The sequence below is a fragment of the Heterodontus francisci genome, chromosome 18, assembly GCF_036365525.1.
Source record: "Heterodontus francisci isolate sHetFra1 chromosome 18, sHetFra1.hap1, whole genome shotgun sequence".
NCBI classification, from domain to species: Eukaryota; Metazoa; Chordata; class Chondrichthyes; order Heterodontiformes; family Heterodontidae; genus Heterodontus; species Heterodontus francisci.
This window is the reverse complement of record NC_090388.1, coordinates 20654760-20675107: the sequence shown is the minus strand read 5'-3', so window position 1 is coordinate 20675107 and position 20348 is coordinate 20654760. Positions and strand designations below refer to the sequence as shown.

At 40.1% G+C, this 20348-nt stretch overlaps 1 protein-coding gene across 4 annotated transcripts in view; it reads right to left on the bottom strand.

Annotated features, from left to right (window-relative positions):
* The window catches only part of scaf11 (SR-related CTD-associated factor 11), a 101741-nt gene that overhangs the window by 34428 nt on the left and 46965 nt on the right, over window positions 1–20348 (bottom strand). For all 4 annotated transcript variants that reach the window (XM_068050385.1, XM_068050384.1, XM_068050386.1 and 1 more), the window contains 4 exons: window positions 14939–15105; window positions 6091–6168; window positions 5757–5839; window positions 359–414 (listed from right to left, as the gene is read on the bottom strand). In XM_068050385.1, the coding sequence (XP_067906486.1) occupies window positions 359–414; window positions 5757–5839; window positions 6091–6168; window positions 14939–15105 (384 nt within the window). The remainder of the gene's footprint in view (window positions 1–358; window positions 415–5756; window positions 5840–6090; window positions 6169–14938; window positions 15106–20348) is intronic.

The following is a 20348-nucleotide window of genomic DNA, read 5'->3' as shown; positions in this document are numbered from 1 at the left end:
GATTGATTGACTGAATAGTCAACTACAGGGAGCAAACTTTTCTTCAAAAACTATCATAGGACTCAAGTGTTTTTTGGCTTTTGCATATTTGGCCATTTACAGTACCAGGATTATATATAACAAATACTGCGAAGAGGTTAATGATAGGATAATCATATATTGTCTCAGGATAGAATAGATTTAATGGGTTGAATGCCCTTTCCTCCCTCTGGATTTTATGCTCTTGACATGCACCCAGACAAAGCCTGAAGTAAAAATCCATAACCTTTTCAGAGAATACAAAAAACATGTTATTTTTCCAAGTATGTTTGTTTTCCTCCAACCTACGTGACCAATATAAAGCTCATTTGTTACTTACTTTCGCATTTTGCCTTTAAGCATGTGCATAACCCGTCATTCAAGGCAACTTCTCCTCTGTAATTTGCAAAAGAAATAAAACGAATAAGGTTTTTTGAAAGATCCCCATTATTTTAAAAGGTATTGAGCTATATTTTGCTGTAGAAATACCAATAAGGCTAACAGCGCTCAGCGTTATTGAAGTCTAAATCCACATGCACACAAACACGAAATTGGAAAGTTGCTGTCCAAGTTGCATGCTCTTCCGGAAGTTGCGCTATACTGGTATCTCACTGAGAGACCTGGCATTGAAACACATGGAATGGCATGAAGCTACTGTACTTACGAGATATATACCCACTAAATTCACCAGAAAAATTTAATTCCAGTCCAAGTAATTTTTTTAATGGCGTGATAATTAATCACTGACAAATAATCTCTCTGACACTGTAAACTAGATTTAACAAGAGTAGTCTCCTTCATTCAGATTTTAAAAAAAACCCATCTTTTTAAACTTTCTCTTTGTCTATCTCTAGCTCATCTTTTTTTCCCAATTTCGTTTTCTGTACCTGTTTTGATACTGACTTAAATTTTCGAATCGACGTTTCCTTATTCATACTCTGTGCAGCTTATTAATGATTCTTCATCTGATTGGTTATGGAGATGCACAATTGATTGCTCTGTTCACAGAGGTCCCAGATCTCCTGTAGAGCCCTGCGCCAAATTATTCTATAATTACAGTAATTTCCAGTGCAAAATCCCACAGAAAGTCTGTGGACAAGTGCAAGCGTAAAGAATGGCTGGTGCAGTTAGTCCACCACCAAGAGCGAAATGCGGCCCATTTATTTTTATAAACTAACCAGAATCAATTGCATATGTTCCCATTAACTACACCAAGTTTCTTTGTGCTAGTGAACTCAAATTACTACTTTTACTTGTAACAATTCAGAAAAATTACTTCACAATGTATTCATTATGGCACTACGTGGGGCATGCCACAACACCTTGTCTGTTGCGTAACCTGCTCAAAAATGCTTTCTGTCTGTACAGAATAATCAATGTTTTGCAACAGACCTTAACACAAACCCAGAGCTACTCAAAGTGGATAATATTTGAAGAAATCATTAGTGCAGAACATTGTAGCTGCTTTAATGCATGAAGAAACCAAAATTATTTTCCAAACAAACAGCCTAAATTCATTCAAGCTGAAATAAAAGCAAAATACTGCAGATGCTGGAAATACTCAGCAGGTCTGGCAGCATCTGTGGAGACAGAAGCAGAGTTAACTTTTCAGGTCAGTGACCCTTCTTCAGAACTGGCTTACCCACTGTTTTTTTTCAGGTTTGTACTTGCGGCTGTTCAATTTTCAGTCCGTTAACACCCTATCTGTACTAATGCTTTGTCTTTCAACACATCATTAACGTATTGTTTGCCTTTGCTCCATGACCTTCTGGTCATCTATTCTGTGACCTTGCCCTATCTACACCTTCTCCTTTGTTATCTCTTGCACCACCCCTGCTTTACTTGCTTATAACCTTTCACATTTCTAATATTTGCCAGTTCTGAAGAAGGCGCACTGACCTGAAACGTTAACTCTGCTTCTCTCTCCACAGATGCTACCAGACCTGCTGAGTATTTCCAGCATTTCTTGTTTTTATTCATTCATGCTGATCTGACCACATAAGTATCACAAACACTTTCCAAAATGACTAGTTTCCAGTGTACAAGATGAATTCAGAGTAGTCATAAATCACTGAAAAAGTTATTACAAAAATTCCCAATACATCTAATTTTAATAAACTGGTAACTGAGCTTTAACAAGATTAACAAGTTACAGCTCCTACATAATAGTGGATGCATTGGTGGTCATCTTCCAAGATTCTACAGACTCTGGAACAGTTCCTACAGATTGGAGGGTAGCTAATGTAACCCCACTATTTAAAAAGGGAGGTAGAGAGAAAGCAGGGAATTATAGACCAGTCAGCCTGACGTCGGTAGTGGGGAAAATTCTGGAGTCCATTATCAAAAATTTTATAGCAGAGCACTTAGAGAACAGTGGTAGATTCGGATAGAATCAGCATGAATTTACGAAAGGGAAATCATGCTTGACAAATCTACTAGAATTCTTCGAGGATATAACTAGTAGAGTTGATGAGGGGGAGCCAGTGGATGTGGTTTATTTGGACTTTCAGAAGGCTTTCGACGAAGTCCCACATAAGAGATTAGCATGTAAAATTAAAGTGCATGGGATTGGGGGTAGTGTATTGTGATGGACAGAAAATTGGTTGGCGGACAGGAAACAAAGAGTAGGGATAAATGGGTCTTTTTCCGAATGGCAGGCAGCGACTAGTGGGGTACTGCAGGGATCGGTGCTAAGACCCCAGCTATTCACAATATACATTCATGATTTAGATGAGGGAACTAAATGTAATATCTCCAAATTTGCAGATGACACAAAACTGGGTGGGAGAGCGAGTTGTGAGGAGGATGCAGAGATGCTTCAGGGTGATTTGGACAAGTTGAGTGAGTGGGCTAATGCATGGCAGATGCAGTATAATGTGGATAAATGTGAGGTTATCCACTTTGATATCAAAAACAGGAAGGCAGATTATCTGAATGGCTATAAACTGAGAGAGAGGAATATGCAGCGAGACCTGGGTGTTCTAGTACACCAGTCGCTGAAGGTAAGCATGCAGGTCCAACAGGTGGTAAAAAAGGCAAATGGTATGTTGGCCTTCATAGCAAGAGGATTTGAGTACAGAAGCAGGGATGTCTTGCTGCAATTATACAGGGCCTTGGGGAGGCCACACCTGGAATATTGCGTGCAGTTTTTTTTTTTTAGACTATTACAGCGCAGTACAGGCCCTTCGGCTCTCGATGTTGCGCCGACCTGTGAAACCATCTGACCTACACTATTCCATTTTCATCCATATGTCTATCCAATGACCACTTAAATGCCCTTAAAGTTGGCGAGTCTACTACTGCTGCAGGCAGGGCATTCCACGCCCCTACTACTCTCTGAGTAAAGAAACTACCTCTGACATCTGTCCTATATCTATCACCCCTCAACTTAAAGCTATGTCCCCTCGTTTTGGTCTCCTTATCTGAGGAAGGATGTTCTTGCCTTAGAGGGAGTGCAGCAAAGGTTTACCAGACCGATTCCTGGGATGGCGGGACTGACATATGAGGAGAGATTGAGTCGGTTAGGATTATATTCGCTGGAGTTCAGAAAAGTGAGGGGGGTAATCTCATAGAAACCTATAAAATTCTAACAGAACTTGACAGGGTAGATGCAGGAAGGATGTTCCCGATGGTGGGGGAGTCCAGAAAGGGGTCACAGTCTAAGGATACGGGGTAAACCTTTCAGGACTGAGATGAAGAGAAATTTCTTCACCCAGAGAGTGGTGAGCCTGTGGAATTCGCTACCACAGAAAGCAGTTGAGGCCAAAACATTGAATGTTTTCAAAAAGGAGTTAGATATAGCTCATGGGTCTAAAGGGTTCAAAGGGTATGGGGCGAAAGCCAGAACAGGCTGAGTTGGATGATCAGTCATGATCATAATGAATGGCGGAGTAGGCTCGAAGGGCCAAAAGGCCTACTCCTGCTCCTATTTTCTGTGTTTCTATAATTATGTACACAAACACATACAGACAAACATACGAATTAGGAGCAGGAGTAGGCCACTCGGCCCCTCGAGCCTGCTCCGCCATTCAATAAGTTCATGGTTGAACTGATTTCTCCACATTACCACCTACCCCCGATAACCTTTCACCCCCTTGCTTATCAATAGTCTATCTACCTCTGCCTCAAACATATTCAAAGACTCTGCTTCCACCGCCTTTTGAGAAAGTGTTCCAAAGACTCACCACCCTCTGAAAGAAAAAAAATTCTCCTCATCTCTGTCTAAATGGGCGAGCCGTTATTTTTAAACAGTGACCCCTAGTTCTAAATTCTCCCATAAGGAGAAACATCCTTTCCACATCCACCCTGTCAAGACCCCCCAGGATTTTATATGTTTCAATCAAGTCGCCTCTTACTCTTCTAAATTCCAGCGAATACAAGCCTAGCTTGCCCAATCGTTCCTCAAAAGATAGCCCACCCATTCCAGGTATTAGTCTAGTAAACCTTCTTTGAACTGCTTCCGACGCATTTACAGCCTTCTTTAAATAAGGAGACCAATACTGTACACAGTACTTCAGATGTGGTCTCATCAATGTCCTGTATAGCTGAAGCATAACCTCCCTACTTTTGTATTCAATTCCCCTCGCGATAAACAATAACATTCTATTCGCTTTCCTAATTACATACTGTACCTGCAAACTAACCTTTTGCGATTCATGCACTAGGACACCCAGATCCCTCTGCATCTCAGAGCTCTGCAATCTCTCACCATTTAGATAATATGCTTCTTTGTTATTCTTCCTGCCAAAATGGACAACTTTGCACTTTCCCACATTATACTCCATCTGCCAGATTTTTGCCCACTTACTTAACCTATCTATCTCCTTTTGTAGACCCTTTATGTCCTCTTCACAACCTATTTTCCTACCTATCTTTGTGTCATCATCAAATTTAGCAACCATACCTTCGGTCCCTTCATCTAAGTCATTTATATAAATTATAAAAAAGTTGAGGCCCCAGCACATATCCCTATATTATGATATTATAAATCATAATTTATCATGTTATATATAATTTATAATTCATACTTCTGTGAAACCACCAGGGTTCCCACATCCTGACATGAAACAGTATTTCCTGTCTGGCTTTGCAATCCATAAATCAAAACTTACTCAAGTATGGGAACGTTCCAGCTAGTCCTGCCCTGGGTCTCTACCTGTCCATCTTCCTCTTCCCCTGTTAGTTGTAAGGTACACTTAAAAAAAAGTTATACACTGTAACCCCAGTGAGTTTTACAGATAGATGAATGGTAGCTGTTTACCAGTGAGGCTACCAGCAATTGAGAAAAGCAAAGTTGAGTCTGATATTACAAGCTGCAAAGTGGCAAGAACGGAAACATTATTCTGGTCTTCTGCACAGATATGTGCATTAGGGCGAGCCCTTGCCTAATATCCCACAAGCACCATGCATGATGTAAAATAGTGCCATTAGCAAAGGTCAAACAAGACCAAAATAAGTTATATGAAGCAACCATTAAGCTTTGCAAATACACATCACTGTATCCACAAAGCACATCCACATCTAGTGGCAAAACAAAAATGTTCAATAAATGTCTAAACTACTGTTTCTGTTTCGACACTAATAAAATCTAGCGTCCATTGGGAATTTTACTTTTTTTTATAAAAAAATGTTGCTGTGCTACCCAATTTTGGTTCTACCCTAACCCATACCCAGATATATTTATTGTGAGTGATGAACAATAAATTTGGCCCAAATTTTAATATTTGGGCAGTACATACCTTGTGATACTATGACAATGCCCTTCAATGCTGCCTTCCTTCTGTTGTCTTGATTTTTTACTGAAACTCTGCTTCACTGCGATCTGAAATGTCATACGAACAGCACAGAAAATGACATGATATTTTATAACAAACTGATTTATTTTCCTGTTCCAGAGTTTGAGGGCAGAAGATGTAAGATTTCATTCTAAACTATGAATGGACATTCCTGTGTCTTATTTCACTAACTAATCATTTGAACTGCATCTTTACCTTATGCCTAGGTTCATTCTATATTGGATATTCAACTTGTATGCATATACTGAGCTAACAAAAATAAGTATCAATGCCTTACCTTTGTGTTACTCTTTATATTGTCTTGTTTGTAAACCACACTGAAAGGCTTACTGTCTATTGGGCAGTAACTGAGTTTCTGTAAAACAGATAAACTTCCATTTGTAAGTGATTTTTCTGAGTTACCTTCTGCTTTTTATAGTATGTTCAATTAATACATTCAACTCATAACACCACTTTAGCCTGAAAAACCATTCACTGGTTGACAGTTGTGCCATTGTGACTTTGACCTTTCCCACAAAATCTAGACAAAAGGATGGGGAGGAAGGAAGAGATGCAAAAAGGAAAGCGATATGAACTTTCATACAGTCATTACAGCACAGAAGGAGGCCATTTGACCCATAGAGCCCATGCCAGTTCTTTGTGGAGCAATTCAGTCAGTTCCATTCCCCTGCTCTACCCCCGTAGCCCTGCAAGTTTATTTCCCTCAAGTGTCAATCCAATTTCCTTTTTAAATCATTTATCGTCTCTGCTTCCACCACTCTTGTAGGCAGATATTTCAGGTCATTGCCACTCACTGCATAAAAAAAGTTCTTCCTCATATCCCCTTGCATTTCTTGCCCAAAACTTTGTGTACATATAAGATATAGCACCACAGATGTCAAAAACTTCTCAAAAGTCCATCATATAAAATTAATTACTCCAGGTGAAAGCGGAAGTCATTTTTCCGATGAACAGCAATAAGATTAATGTTTCTGATATGTGACACTGTCCTTTTGATGCGAATGGACAGGTTTGATCCATTCTACTTGAAGTTCTTCCAAAATCTGATGTTTGCTCAGAATGAAAAGTCCAGTTTTACAGCCTGCTTAAATAATATAATGGTGCAGATGTTTGAAAGAAGATGCAACTAATTGAATTTACTATTCAGAATCAGAACTTTGTTCCCACATTTATCAGCAGCTCTTACACTCAATCCAAAGCTATACATAGGAAGGATAATTCACCCATTATGAATTTCACAAACACACATACAGTAGCAATTGTGCTTCATATTACTTAATTGAGAGAACAGTAGATTAGCAGAAGACTATATCAAATCCAAGAAGCAAATCACAATAAGAAACATAACTGTTGTTGTCTCTGATGTGCACCTTTGCAAGAATGGAATATAGAAAAGGTATGTCCTCCAGATCATAGGAACAACGTCTGCTAATGAGAGCAGTTAAATGAATGAGAGAGACAAGATTGTCGATAATTATAATATTGCTCAAAGGCATCACAGATGCCATTAATATTCAGGGATTGGCAATACGCCGGTCAAGTATGAAGTGGCTTGGTAGCACCACTACTGATCGAGCTGGCCAAGTCCCCAAGGACATAGCTACCAGACTAGGTCTGCAGCGGGTGGTGAGGAAACCAACAAGAGGGAAAAACCCGCTTGACCTCACCCATTAACCTGTCGCAGTTGCATCTGTCCATGACAGTAATGGTAGGAATGATCACCACACAATATTTGTGGAGATGAAGTCCCAACTTTACACTGGGGATACCATCCATTGTGTTGTGTGGCACTACCACGGTGCTAAATTGAATAGATTCAGAACAGATCTAACAGCTCAAAACTGGGCATCCACGAAATGTTGGGGCCATCAGCAGCAGCAGAATTGTATTCAACCACAATCTGTAACCTCAATGCCCAGAATATCCCTCACTCTACTGTTACCATTAAGTCAGGGATCAACCCTGGTTCAATGAGGAATGCAGGAGAGCATGCCAGGATTTGCACCACGCATATCTAAAAATGATGTGCCAAACCGGTGAAGTGACAACACAGGACTACATTAATGCTAAACAGTGGAAGCAGCATACGATAGACCGAGCTAAGCAATCCCACAACCACATGACCAGATCAAAGCTCTTCAGTCCTGCCACATCCAGTTGTGAATGGTGGTGGATAATTAAATAACTAACCAGAGGAGGAGGCATCACAAACACTCCCATTCTCAATGATGGGAGAGCCCAGCATGTCAGTGCCAAAGGCAATACTGAAACAATTGCAACCATTTTCAGCCAGAAATGTCGAGTGAATGATCTGTCTCAGCCTCCTCCTGAGGACCCCAGCATCACAGATGCCAGTCTTCAGCAATTCAATTCACTCCACATATCAAGAAACAGCTGAAGGTACTGGATACAACAAAGACAAAGGGCCCTGACAACATTCCAGCTGTCGTACTGAAGATTTGTGCTCTAGAACTAGCCACACCCTTAGCCAAACTGTGCCATTTCAGCTACAATGCTGGCATCTACCTGACAATGTGGAAAATTGCTCAGGTATGTCTTGTTCACAAAAAGCAAATTCAATCCTGCCAATTACCACCCTATCAGTCTACTCTCAATCATCGGCAAAGTGATGGAAGGTGTTGTTGACAGTGCTATCGAGCGGCACTTACACAGCAATAACTTGTTCATCAACGCTCAGTTTGGGTTCTGCCAGGGCCACTTGGGTCCAGACCTCATTACAGCCTGGGTCCAAGCATGGACAAAAGAGCTGAATTCTAGAGGTGAGGTGAGAGTGACTGCCCTTGACATCAAGGCAGCATTTGACCGAGTGTGGCATCAAGGAGCCCTAACAAAATTGAAGTTAATGGGAATCAGGAGGAAAACTCTCTACTGGTTGGAGTCATACCTAGCAGAAAGGAATATGGTTGTGGTTGTTGGAGGCCAAACATCTAAGCCCCAGGACATCGCTGCAGGAGTTTCTCAGTGTCCTAGGCCCAACCATCTTCAGCTGCTTCATCAATGACCTTCCCTCCATCATAAGGTTACAAGTGGGGATGTTCGCTGATGATTGCAGTGTTCAGTACCATTCACGATTCCACAGATACTGAAGCTGTCCGCGTCCATATGCAGCAAGACCTGGAAAACATTCAGGCTTGGGCTGATAAGTGGCAAGTAACATTCGCGCCACACAAGTGCCAGGCAATGACGATCTCCAACAAGAGAGAATCTAACCATCTCCCCACGACATTCAACAGCATTACCATTGCTGAATCCCACACCATTAACATCCTGGAGGTTACCATTGCCCAGAAACTTAACTGGACCAGCCATATAAATATTGTGGCTACAAGAGCAGGTCAGAGGCTGGGAATTCTGTGGTGAGTAACTGACCTCCTGACTCCCCAAAGGCTTTCAACCATCTACAGGGCACAAGTCAGGAGTGTGATGAAATACTCTCCACTTGCCCGGATGAGTTCAGCTCCAACACCACTCAAGAAGCTCAATACCATCCAAGACAAAGCAGCCTGCCTGATCAGCACCCAATCCACCACCTTAAACATTCACTCCCTTCACTATCAGTGCACAGTGGCAGCAGTGTGCGCCATATACAAGATGCACTGCAGCAACTCGCCAAGCCTCCTTCGATAGCAGCTTCCAAACCTGTGAGCTCTACCACCTAGAAGGACAAGGGCAGCAGACGCATGGGAACCCTCCAAGTTCCCCTCCAAGCTACACACTGTCCAGACTTGGAACTATATCACTGTTCCTTCACTGTCACTGGGTCAGAAACTGGAACCTTCCGAACAGCATTGTGGATGTACCTACACCAGATGGACTGCAGCAGTTCAAGAAGGTGGCTCACCACGACCTTTGCAAGGACAAATACTGGCCTTGCCAGTGACGCATACATTATATGAAAGAATTAAAAGTATGTTAGAATTCTACCCCTACCCCCTCACATCAGTGAGAATTTGGATCCCATCCGAGTTATCAGCTGAAATACAACAGGGCTCGTCACAGAAAAAAGTATACCAATCCTTAAGGTGCAGGCAGAAGACTTCTGACAAAATGCAACCTTTTTAAAAAATAAACAATGCATTTGAATGCTCCTTTTTCCGTCATCTCTTCTAAACCACAATATAAATAGATGAAATTTTCAGGTCTAAATAACTAACACAGCAAAATCTATTGCATTTTCATGCAAGTTATGACTAGTAAACAGAGTTGGTGCTAATGCACCACCAGAATTCAATGTATTACCTGCTGGCTGACACTCGTGAAAATTGAGTGTGACCAACACAATATATTTTAGTTTTCCAGTTGTTTTAAGGATTTTTCCAGAGATTTTTGGCATCATTTTAAAGATTTTAGTTGTAATTTGCATTTTAAAAAATTGCTCAACTTTTTAGCATTGGACTTTCATTCATAATAAGGTCTATTAGAAATGCATAGAAATTTTAGCTGACTCATAATTAAAAATGTCACTATTACTCCACAGCTGCTCCGTAATTGGGATGCCAAAATAACACCTCAAAGAAGCTTACCTGCTAAATTTGTCTCCAGCATGATTCACCAAGATATTTCAGTTTTCAAATTGGCACTTAACTGCAGAAGTGCATGCTTTGTACATTCACACGACCTCCATCCTTCACCCCAGTGTCCCTGCCAATCCCTCAGCCAGAACCCCTGGGGCAAAGAGTAGACATCAGTGGTACAAATACTGTAAATCAGGATATATTAGCACATAGAACACTCTGTGGGACCCAACACTGCCAGCACTTTCACTTAGAGATTTGACTCATAACATAGAGTAAAATAGTTGCTGCTGTTCAGCACTGCTCACCTCACACAGCACACTAGGAATCAGGTAAATTTACACTTCAAACAAGAATAACTTACAACAAAAATGAGTGATTTGAAGTTTTAAGCACTGGGTGTTATGCTAAAATATCCCACTGTGCAATAGTAAATATTTCCTGATTTACAGCCCATAAACTGCATATTTTTGGCCCTTTCATCAAAATGGGGCACATTCGATAGGAATAGTGCAAGAATGCAATTTAACATGCAAGTCTCTTCAGCTCCAGGCAGCAATGCACCTGGAAAAGGTATGCATTAATGGTACAATTATAGTATACTCTAATTAAACATCTTTAATAAAAACGTGTTTATCATGCTTGAACTGTAAATGCTTCTTGGAGCCTTATCTCAATATTGAGCCCACTTGACAACTTTTTTTTATTGCAATGGAATAAACAGCAGGTTGCCCCAAAAGAACTACTCCTAAAATAAAAATATAAATTGCAGGTTAGCAAACATTCTTAATGTGTCATTACTATGAAGCAATCCATACATCAAAAAGCCCAAGAAGAAGAAATTACCATTTCCTCCCATCAAAACTCGCAAGATGATTGTTCCATTTTTGCACCCAGCTGAATTTTGAATGTAGGCTTGGAGCTTCTGGTCGATTGTGCCTTTTTTTGTTTGGTGCAATACCCCCAAAAGTGGCGTAAATGGCGCAAAAGATTGCGGAATTTTAAGCACAAATTGCGTTCAGTGCAACTCGAGTTTCTACGGTCATTTGCGCTAGTTTTAAAACACCGCACTAGAAGCGCACCTCGCCCACAAAACTGGCCACATTCCAAGGTGAATTAATCACCATTAGGAATTTTCACTAATTGCACTCTTTGCAGGCCTTCATGGAGGAGGCTCCAAAAATAAGCTGGAACCTTTGGGCACAAGGATACTAATAGGTACGTTTCAGTGCAGACTCGATGGGCGGAAAGGCCTCTGCTGCACTGTATTATGCTGTGATTCTGTGTGAAAGGTTTTGAATGAGTTCTTTACAATTTACTAAAGAATTCACTACTGTATCCCAATCTAACTAGAAAATAGTTTTGTTACTTTTTTTAAAATAAATTTTTAGTAATTTAAAATCGGATTATTCACAGGTGATGGATTTTCATTGATTTAAAATGTTTTTTTGTGATAAACCGGTTTTCAGCTGTAGTAATCAAAATTTACCAAATTACCACTCTTAAATATAATCAAGGAAAATTTTTTCAAAGCAACATAAAAAAAAAACGGATTAAAATGCTGTTCAATTGTGCTGCTTCATGGCAGATTTTGCATTTGGCAATATGCAAATGAATTTGAGCAGAAACTCAGAGGTGGGGGTGGGGAAGAAGAATTACCCACACTTTCCAAAACAGCGCAATTTGCAACAGAATCACCGATTATAGCCATGGTGGAAACTGTACTGTCTAATCTTATTGCATTTAAAATCATGCCTGGCAGATCATTCCAGAATAATTAATGCTAGTCACGAAAGAAATTCTTCCTAACGCTACGACCGAGGTGGGAGGAGTGAACTGTCTTTTTCAGTTCCATTTCTCTACAGGTTACAACATATATTTAAATGTTTACCCCAGTTACCGATACGGTCAATCTTAGACTCTATTTTTATCCCAGAATAAAATGCACCAACCAGGTTTCTTTAATAAACAACAAAATTATTAGTTTATTATAAAACAAGACATAACCAGTAAGGAAGCAAAGCATTCACACACACACTATAATACAAAATTTCCCTTTTACCGTAGCCCCTCACATACCCCAGTACACCGGAAAAAAAGAGATTTTCATTTTAGAGCTCTGTTATATAAAAAAAAAAGAAAAAAGAATAATTTGGCCAAATACTTGCTAATTCTTGAAGAAAACAAAAATGGAAAGATGTCAGTTGTCCCTTTTTTGGTTTGGCGTCCCAAACATGCATAGACGGCTGTCACTGGGACCTTTCTAAAACAGTTCTTTTCAGGAGATGAAGATCAGTTTGGCAGATTTTCCGGACAAAATGCAGCATTGGGAGTTTCTGGCAGGCCTTTCAGGAGGAATGCAAATCCTCTATTTCTTACATTCGCTTCAAAGAGCTTCTCAAAGAGATATAAAAGCTGGCAGGCTTTGCAAAGAGATGGAAAAGGCTGAGCTGGGGTAGCTGCTCTCCTGGCTGGTTTTTAAAATTCCTTTCAAAACACTCCACACGCCAACTCACTGTCCAAAGCAAAACCACAAACATCTCAAGAGTCAAGCCTCCTGACCCCTATAAATCTTGACCTGTCAATTCTCTGTAAACATCTTCCCCAGGTCAAAAAAGCCCCCTGCTGGATATTTATCTGAAGACAGGTGACTTCCAGCAAATGTTGTTTTCAAATAAGACCTCTCAATGTCCCTTCAATGACCCCAGTGAAAATAAAATCCATGGAACTCTTTTCAGTTTTCCAAAATAAAACAATGTCCATAATTTTAAAAGACATGAGCCCTCAAAAAAAAACTTAAATAGAAATACCGTCATAACACCAATTTTAAATTGGTTTTAAATTTATTTTTCACCAATTTATTTCTTCCAATCCTACTGTCCTGGCTTGCTTTAAAGAAACATTTTGCATTTGTCTTGTCCATGTCATTTAATATTTTATATGTATTTCAGTGAAGTCTCCCCCTTCATTAGCTTTTCTCCCCCTAGGTTGCAAAGGTCAAGCTTCTATAATGTTGCCTTATTATCCATTTCACTTTAGATTTGACCAATCTTGTTGCTATTCTCCGCACTCTTCCCAACATATAAATGTTTTTTGGTTGCATTGTGACCAGAACCGAACACAGTACTTTGAATAGGGTCTGACTACAGCAGTGTTAAAGCTTAGATTCGCTTTTACAGACTTGTACTCTATAGTTCTGGCTATGTAATCCTAATATTCTATTAAACTTTCTTAAAATTGTTTTGCCATGCTATCTATACATTTAAAATGGGAAGTCTACCATCACTTTGAGGTACATTTCCAATTGTCTCTCCTATAATTTAAGATTTTTTTTAACCAATGTTCAACACTCACATTTAACAATGTTTAAATCTACAACACGTTTTTTGCACCCTCTGCCTCTATTGCTCTCCCTATATTAGCACTGCCAAAACTCCTGACTAACTTGATTTTATTATTGGACCAAAACAAAATGTAGGCTCAAAACAAGAGGGTTCTAAGCACTGACTCAAGGAACTCTCCCCAGCATGGCACTTCATTTCCCAAGAGCCTTTTCCGGAACTATTGTCAATAGCTTTCTAACAGTCTAAATAGCATGGGAAGATTCACCATCAAATTTATCCGCAAAGTCCTCAAAGAAGCTAAAGATGTTTGAGAGGCAGGATCTCTCCCGTCTGACTCTTTTCTAGTTGTTAAATTACCTTTATGCAGGGACACCTCCAGATTACCTCTTAGAATAGTTTCCATTATTTCATCTGTTGTCGATGTGGAAAATATTTCTCCAATTAGGAAATGATGACCGGATTCTACTTTCAGCTTGACTAGCAGTATTTTAGTGCTTATTTTGATTTAAGTTTCATTGAGAACTTTGGATATATAATTTCAAAATATTATTGGGCCAGATCTTGCTAGAGCGGGGCATCTCACAGCGCATGGCATTAGACATTTTTCTTAATGAAAGTTCAAAATATTTTTGCACCCTAACCTGCTGGAAGTGCGAACTGATAACGGGTGGGGGATTGGGGAATAACCAACATTTTAATATCATTTTAACCAATGAGATTTAAGGATAGAGAAAGAAACAAACAACAGAAAAAGAGCACGAAATAAGAGTGTGTGAATTAGAGTCAAATCGGGTATACAAAGAGGAATAAAGTGAGGGTAAGAAAGATTGTACTGCGAGAGAGGAGACAAAGGAAAAATATGAAAAAAATTGATGTTTTAAAAATCTCTAACAATTGACTACATGCAGGAATGAGACTTGACACTAACTGGTTGCCATTTTGGACTAGAGAGGCTGATTGGCATTGTATTCACAATTATCTTGTCGCTAAATAGGTACTTATGCTCTTAATTATCAGATGTAATTTTCTGCGGCACGTTTAAGGGCAATTAATGTGTACCTCCATAGAACAGGAGTAGGTCATTTAGCTCATGTCTGTTCTGCCATTCAATGAGATCACGGCTGATCTCATTAGGTTAGATTCACTTTATTCACTATTCGTACATTTTCATTTCACATCCAAATATGAAGGGTTTTAAAAAATATATTCATAATACTGTTCAATTAAGTGTTAATACTTTTCTTACTTCAGCCCACGCAAGAATGCACCGCAGACAAAAAATGTGAGAACAACTCTCAGGAACAGCTACTTCTTGTTCCACAAAGTGGTTCAGGCAGATAGGACAGCAGTCAATTTGGCCAGTTGTTGGAGCAAACACCCCATTATCAGCACGTTCCTGTTCATTTTCACCACCTGTTAACAAAATCAGAAAAATGTTCAAGTCTCAAAGAGCATTAACTCATTTTATAAAGTAGACAATAAACAATCACAATGAGACTATGAAAAAGTTGAACATTCATTTATGTTAATTCAACTCATCACCATAAAGCATGATTAATAACGTTAATTATATAAATACAATTAGAAAGCTTGGAAGTAGCTGATGCAATTCATATTTGTATATCTTCAGTCACAAGAAACCTCTGTAAATATTTCTTCTAGCTAGTATAAAACATAAAACTTATTTTTCATATTTCATTTTTTCTTTTACATTCATACACACTTTCACCCAAATTATTGTCGCCATGCTTTCTGTGCTTCTCAAACGTTAATTTCCTTAAATGTTAAGATATTAAACAACTAAATTTTGTAATATTACATTGCTATACTAGACAGCTTGCAAATGTGTACTCAAATTTACAAAACCCCAAACTTAAAGAGCAGAGTTTTCTTCTGCCCCTTCCTTCTCCTGTGAAGCAACCTTTTAGTCTTTGTGAGGCCTTGAGAGCCACCTTTAAATTTGTGTTCGCATTAACAAGCATTGATCACATATTGCTGAAATTAATGGACCTGTTCTGGTTTACACTAAATTACCAATGGGGCAACAACTGCTAAAAACAGTGTTTCCTAAACTTCTTGGTACAACAAAAGTTGAACAGGCAAAACCAACATGATAGAAATGTACGGTCAAATAAGGTTAAGTTGCCTAGGCTTCACAGCTGCATTGCCAGGACTCGGGCCACATTCTGGATACTCTCTGCGTATTGAAAACTTTGTTTTTTTGAGGTGAAGATCGTTGCAGGGTCAGGGTCACCAATAATAAGCACAAAGCTTACCTCATTCAAGTTGTAAAGATTACCTAAGTATGTTAGAACCTCATCTCTTAATATACTGGCAAATGAATCTGAGAGAACGGCATATCGTACACCATAATTAAGCCTGGATCTGGAATTAAAACGACTACCAAAAATGTCAAGCGGTCGTCTCCAGTTATGGCAGTGTGCAACTGAACTACAGAGATCAGTAAAGTGGCAAATTCAATCCCCAGTTTATACTGAGTTGTCAGAACTTAGCTAAGGCAGAGGAAGGAACACAGCAATCAATCTCATTGCCAAACAGTTTTGGCCCATGGGCATATGTAAACAAATATTTATGTACTTCAATGTGAGTTTTGAAAGTGTAAGTAAATTCCCCACAGAAAACAAAATCTTGAACACTGACACAAGCCTTCAGGCTTTCGTGCAGATTAGTTTTTATATTTCCATTTAAGTAATGAAACATTTGGTATATCAGTAAATTAAATTGCATGCAAGCCATTATCCCAGCACACTGCATTTCGAGCTGTTTTGTCAGCTTCTATGAAGCTGTTGGATAGTTTTTGGTAGTTTCTAGGTGACATTATGCAATCACATTTTCCGAACATTTCTCCAAGATACGAACATACGATCTAGGAGCAGGAGTAGGCTACTCGGCCCCTTGAACTTGCCATTCTAGAAGATCATGGCTGATCTGCTTGTAACCTTAATTCCACTTTCCTGCCTACCCCTTTGACTCCTTTGTTTGTCAAGAATCTGTCTATCGCTGCCTTAAAAACATTCAATGACCCTGCCTCCACCACACACAACACGAAAGTGTTCCATAGACTCACGACCCTCAGAGAAAATATCTCTCATCACTGTCTTAAATGGGAGACCCCTCAATTTTAAACTGTGCACCCTAGTTTTAGTCTCTCCCACAAGGGGAAACATCCTTTCAACATCCACCCTGTCAGGACCCCTTAGGATCTTGTATATTTCAATAAGATCACCTCTCATCCTTCTAAACTCCAATGAATACAGACCCAACTTTCCTCATAAGATAACCCTCTCATTCCAGTAATCAGTTGAGCGAACCTTCGCTGAACTGCTTCAAATGCAATTATATCCTTTCGTAAGTGAGACCAAAACCGTATACAAAACTCTAGATGTGTACTCACAATGCCCTGGACAACTGTAGTAAAACATCACTACTTTTATATTCCATTCCCCTTGCAATGAACGACAACATTGCATCTGCCTTCTTAATCGCTTGCTGTACCTGCATACTAATTTTTTGTGTTTCGTGTACTAGGACACCCAGATCCCTCTGCATCTCAGTTCTGCAATCTCTCTCCATTTAAATAATATGTTGCTTTTCTATACTTCTGGCCAAAGTGGACGAGTTTACACTTTCCCACATTATACTCCATCTGCCAATTTTTTGCCCGTTCACTTAATCTATCTATCTCCCTTTGCAGACTCCTTATGTCCTCTTTACAACTTACTCTCCTACCTAAATTTGAGACATTAGCAAATTTAGCAACCATACATTCTGTACCTTCATCCAAGTCATTGATATAGATTGCAAATAGTTGAGGCCCCAGCACTGATCCCTCTGGCACTCCACTAGTTACAACTTGCCAACTTGAAAACGACCCATTTTTGCCTACTCTCTGTTTTCTGTTAGCTAACCAATCCTCTATCCATGCTAATATGTTACCCCCATACCATAGGCTCTTATTTTATTTAGTAACCTTTGATGTGGCACCTTGTCAAATGCCTTCTGGAAATCCAAGTACACCACATCGACAAGCTCCCCTTTATCCACGTTGCTTGTCACTTCCTCAAACAACTCCAATAACTTAGTCAAACACGATTTCCCTTTCACAAAGCCATGTTGACTCTGCCTTGTCTGCTTTGAGATTTTCTAAATGACCTGCTATAATTCCTTAATATCAGATTCCAGCATTTTCCCAATGACAGATGTTAAACTAACTGGCCTGTAGTTTCCTGCTTTCTGCCTTCTTCCTTTCTTGAATAGCTGAGTTATATTTGCTATCTTCCAATCCAATGGGACCTTCCCAGAATTTCAGGAATTTGGAAAATTAAAACTAATGCATCCACTATCTCAGTAGCCACTTCTTTTAAGACCCTAGGATGAAGTCCATCAGGACCTGGGGACTTGTCAGCTTTTAATTCTAGTAACTTTCTCAGTACCCTTTCCCTGGCGATGGTAATTGTTTTAATCTCCCGCCCTTTCAACTCTTGATTCACAATTATCTCTGGGATGTTATTTGTATCTACAGTGAAGACAGATGCAAAAAATCTGTTCAATTCCTCTGCCATTTCCTTATTTCCCATTAACTCCCCAGACTCTCTCTTGAGGTACAACACTCACTTTACTTTAAATACCTGCAGAAACTCTTACTATCCGTTTTTATATTTCTAGCCAGCTTCCTTTCGTACTCTAATTTCTCTCTTTTTTTTAGTTATTCTTTACTGTTTCTTATGTTCTGTCCAATCTTCTGACCTGCCACTACTCTTCGCTGAATTGCATACTTTTGCGTTCAATTTGATAGCCATGGATCGTGTCCTTCCCCTAAAGTATTTCTTTCTCACTGGAATATATCTTCGCTGAGTGTTATGAAATATCTCCTTAAATGTCTGCCGCTGCATCTCTACTGACCCATCCCTTAATCCAATTTCCCAGTTTACTTTAGTCAGCTATCTTCAAACCCTCATAATTACCCTTATTTAAGTTTAAAACACTAGTCTTAGATCCACTCTCATCACCCTCAAACCGAATGCGAAATTCAATCATATTGTGATCATGGCTACTGAGGGGTGCCTTTACTATGAGGTCATTAATTAATCCTGTCTCATTACACATTACCAGATCTAGAGTAGCTTGCTCTCTGGTTGACTCCAGAATGTGCTGCTCTAAGAAACTGTCCCTGAAACACTCTTGAGTTTTTTGAGGAAGTGACGAAGATGATTGATGAAGGAAGGGCAGTGGATGTTATCTATATGGACTTCAGTAAAGCCTTTGACAAGGTCCCTCATGGCAGACTGATACAAAAGGTGAAGTCACATGGGATCAGAGGGGAGCTGGCAAGATGGATACAGAACTGGCTCTGTCATAGAAGACAGAGGGTAGCAGTGGAAGGGTGCTTTTCTGAATGGAGGGATGTGACTAGTGGTGTTCCGCAGGGATCAGTGCTGGGACCTTTGCTGTTTGTAGTATATATAAATGATTTGGAGGAAAATGTAGCTGGTCTGATTAGTAAGTTTGCGGACGACACAAAGGTTGGTGGAGTTGCGGATAATGATGAGGATTGTCAGAGGATACAGCAGGATATAGATCGGTTGGAGACTTGGGCGGAGAAATGGCAGATGGAGTTTAATCTGGACAAATGTGAGGTAATGCATTTTGGAAGGTCTAATGCAGGTGGGAAGTATACAGTAAATGGCAGAACCCTTAGGAGTATTGACAGGCAGAGAGATCTGGGCGTACAGGTCCACAGGTCACTGAAAGTGGCAACGCAGGTGGATAAGGTAGTCAAGAAGGCATACGGCATGTTTGCCTTCAACGGTCGGGGCATAGAGTATAAAAATAGGCAAGTCATGCTGCAGCTGTACAGAACTTTAGTTAGGCCACACTTAGAATATTGCGTGCAATTCTGGTCGCCACACTACCAGAAGGACGTGGAGGCTTTGGAGAGGGTACAGAAGAGGTTTACCAGGATGTTGCCTGGTCTGGAGGGCATTAGCTATGAGGAGAGGTTGGATAAACTCGGATTGTTTTCACTGGGACGACGGAGGTGGAGGGGCGCCATGATAGAGGTTTACAAAGTTATAAGCGGCATGGACAGAGTGGATAGTCAGAAGCTTTTTCCCAGGGTGGAAGAGTCAGTTACTCGGGGACATAAGTTTAAGGTGAGAGGGGCAAAGTTTAGAGGGGATGTGCGAGGCAAGTTCTTTACACAGAGGGTGGTGAGTGCCTGGAACTTGTTGCTGGTGGAGGTGGTGGAAGCAGGTACCATAGAGACGTTTAAGAGGCATCTTGACAAATACATGAATAGGATGGGAATAGAGGGATACGGACCCCAGAAGTGCAGAAGGTTTTAGTTTCGGCAGGCATCAAGAACGGCGCAGGCTTGGAGGGCCGAATGGCCTGTTCCTTTGTTGTACTGTTCTTTGTTCTTTGAAAGTCATCTTCCAGGCTACATTTGCCAATCTGACTTGTCCAATCTATCTGTAGATGAAAATCACCCATGATTATCGCCGTGCCTTTCTCACAAGCCCCTTTCTTCCTGTATACCCTGTCCTACAGTGTGGTTACTGTTGGGGGGCCTATAAACTACTCCCACAAGTGACTTCCTACCTTTACTATTTCTTATCTCTACCCAAGCTGATTCT